Raw genomic sequence first — 1,551 nt, forward strand, 5'->3', positions numbered from 1 at the left:
TCTTGGTAACCACCCCACTGATACCACTGGAGCTGCACTTATGTAGGGAAGCAGAACCTGTGCTATCCACACACCTCTTGCTGGTTTTACGTTAATGTTATAGTCGCCAGACCAATTCTAAAGTTATCCACCTGGGAGAGACCTGCACTTCATTCCCTGCCCCACCCTGCAATAGGTGTATGCTCTACTGAAGGGTCATATTTGTGTCCACCGTGCTTTATGCTGGTCCATTGGACGCTACCAGGAATAATCAGGACCGTAAGAAATGTCTCTATAAAAAGAAGATGCCCATGAGAGCTCAAAGGAGAGGCTTCCCATTTCCCAGCTGGGGTGCATGTTCTGGGCTCATATTATAGCTGGGCACTCTATGATAGCCTGATGAGGGCTGATGAGACTATCTGGTTTCCAGTCTAGGTTTTGGTGGTCTTCCAGTCACCCATGTCATGCCCTTCCTGCCTGGTTAGCAAGGGATGATTGCATCTAATCCCTGTATACTGTAGTGACTGGGCCCTTCTCCAAGGCTACCCAGGCAGACAGATAGAGGCTGGTCCATACCAGCGGTGTCAGGACAGATGGGACAGCATTCTCCAAAGGGGATCTCAGCATTGGTACAGTCCGAGGTATCATCGCAGATGACATCGTCACACAGGATGTTGCCATTGTCGCATACGCAGATCTGGCAGGGCTCGGGTTTCCATACGTCTGTGTTGTTGTACGCTAGTCCATCCTGTATGCAGCTTCCAGTTTGAACTAGGTAGACAATGAGAAAGAAGGGGAACACATCATGAGCAAGAGCTCAATCCAGAAGTTGCAGGATAAGAGTAAGCAGGAGGCTACAAGGGTAATTCTCAAGGCTGATCAGAGTTGGGGACTATTTTTTTCCTTAATCCAAGAGTGTTTTTCTTTTCTCCACAGTTCCAATAACACATCTCTCTTTTCTTTTTCCTCTTATCCTGGAACCCTTGCACACTCATCTGCTTCTCATCAGCTGTGCTCAATGACACAGGAAACATGCCAACCCCACAATAACTCTTTCCACTTACTTTGGAATTTAAACAAAACCTACAGCCAATTGTTAAATCCAACTGTAACTGCAACCTTTTGGAGCCTGAGCCAAGCTAAATAAAAATGTGGATTCTTCTAAAGGGAAGAGGGATGGAGCAGAGGGATGAGGGAAGGCAGAGGCCCAGCTACGAGGGGTTCTGCAGAGGGGAGTGGAATTTATTCTGTAATAGTCTGTTGCTTTGGGAAATTGGATCAAGTGAAAATGACTGGAGTGGGAAGGAAAAACAGCAAGTGTGAACTAGACTAGGGTCGAATGGAAGGCCAGGTGGGCTGGCTAGGCTGAAATAAGATCCAGGATGTGACCCGATCAGGTAGGCTTGGCTAGGCTGATGGGTGGGATGAGGGAAAGGGGAGTGTATCTGAAAAAAACAGATAGATTTCATACTGAGAAGTATGTGGAGGAGGATTTCAAGTAGGCAGGTTATTTTTCATAACGTGGAAATATTTTAAACACATTTCATATTTTAAAAACCTCCATGCTCTTTC

At 46.4% G+C, this 1,551-nt stretch overlaps 1 protein-coding gene across 1 annotated transcript in view; it reads right to left on the reverse strand.

The window, feature by feature from the left end:
- Window positions 1-1,551, reverse strand: part of COL1A1 (collagen type I alpha 1 chain) — a 27,842-nt gene that overhangs the window by 24,583 nt on the left and 1,708 nt on the right. Inside the window, exon 2 of the mRNA XM_006023325.3 lies at window positions 556-750. Coding sequence (XP_006023387.1) covers window positions 556-750 — 195 coding nt within the window. The remainder of the gene's footprint in view (window positions 1-555; window positions 751-1,551) is intronic.

This window comes from Alligator sinensis, unplaced genomic scaffold (genome assembly GCF_000455745.1).
Source record: "Alligator sinensis unplaced genomic scaffold, ASM45574v1 scaffold520_1, whole genome shotgun sequence".
NCBI classification, from domain to species: domain Eukaryota; kingdom Metazoa; phylum Chordata; order Crocodylia; family Alligatoridae; genus Alligator; species Alligator sinensis.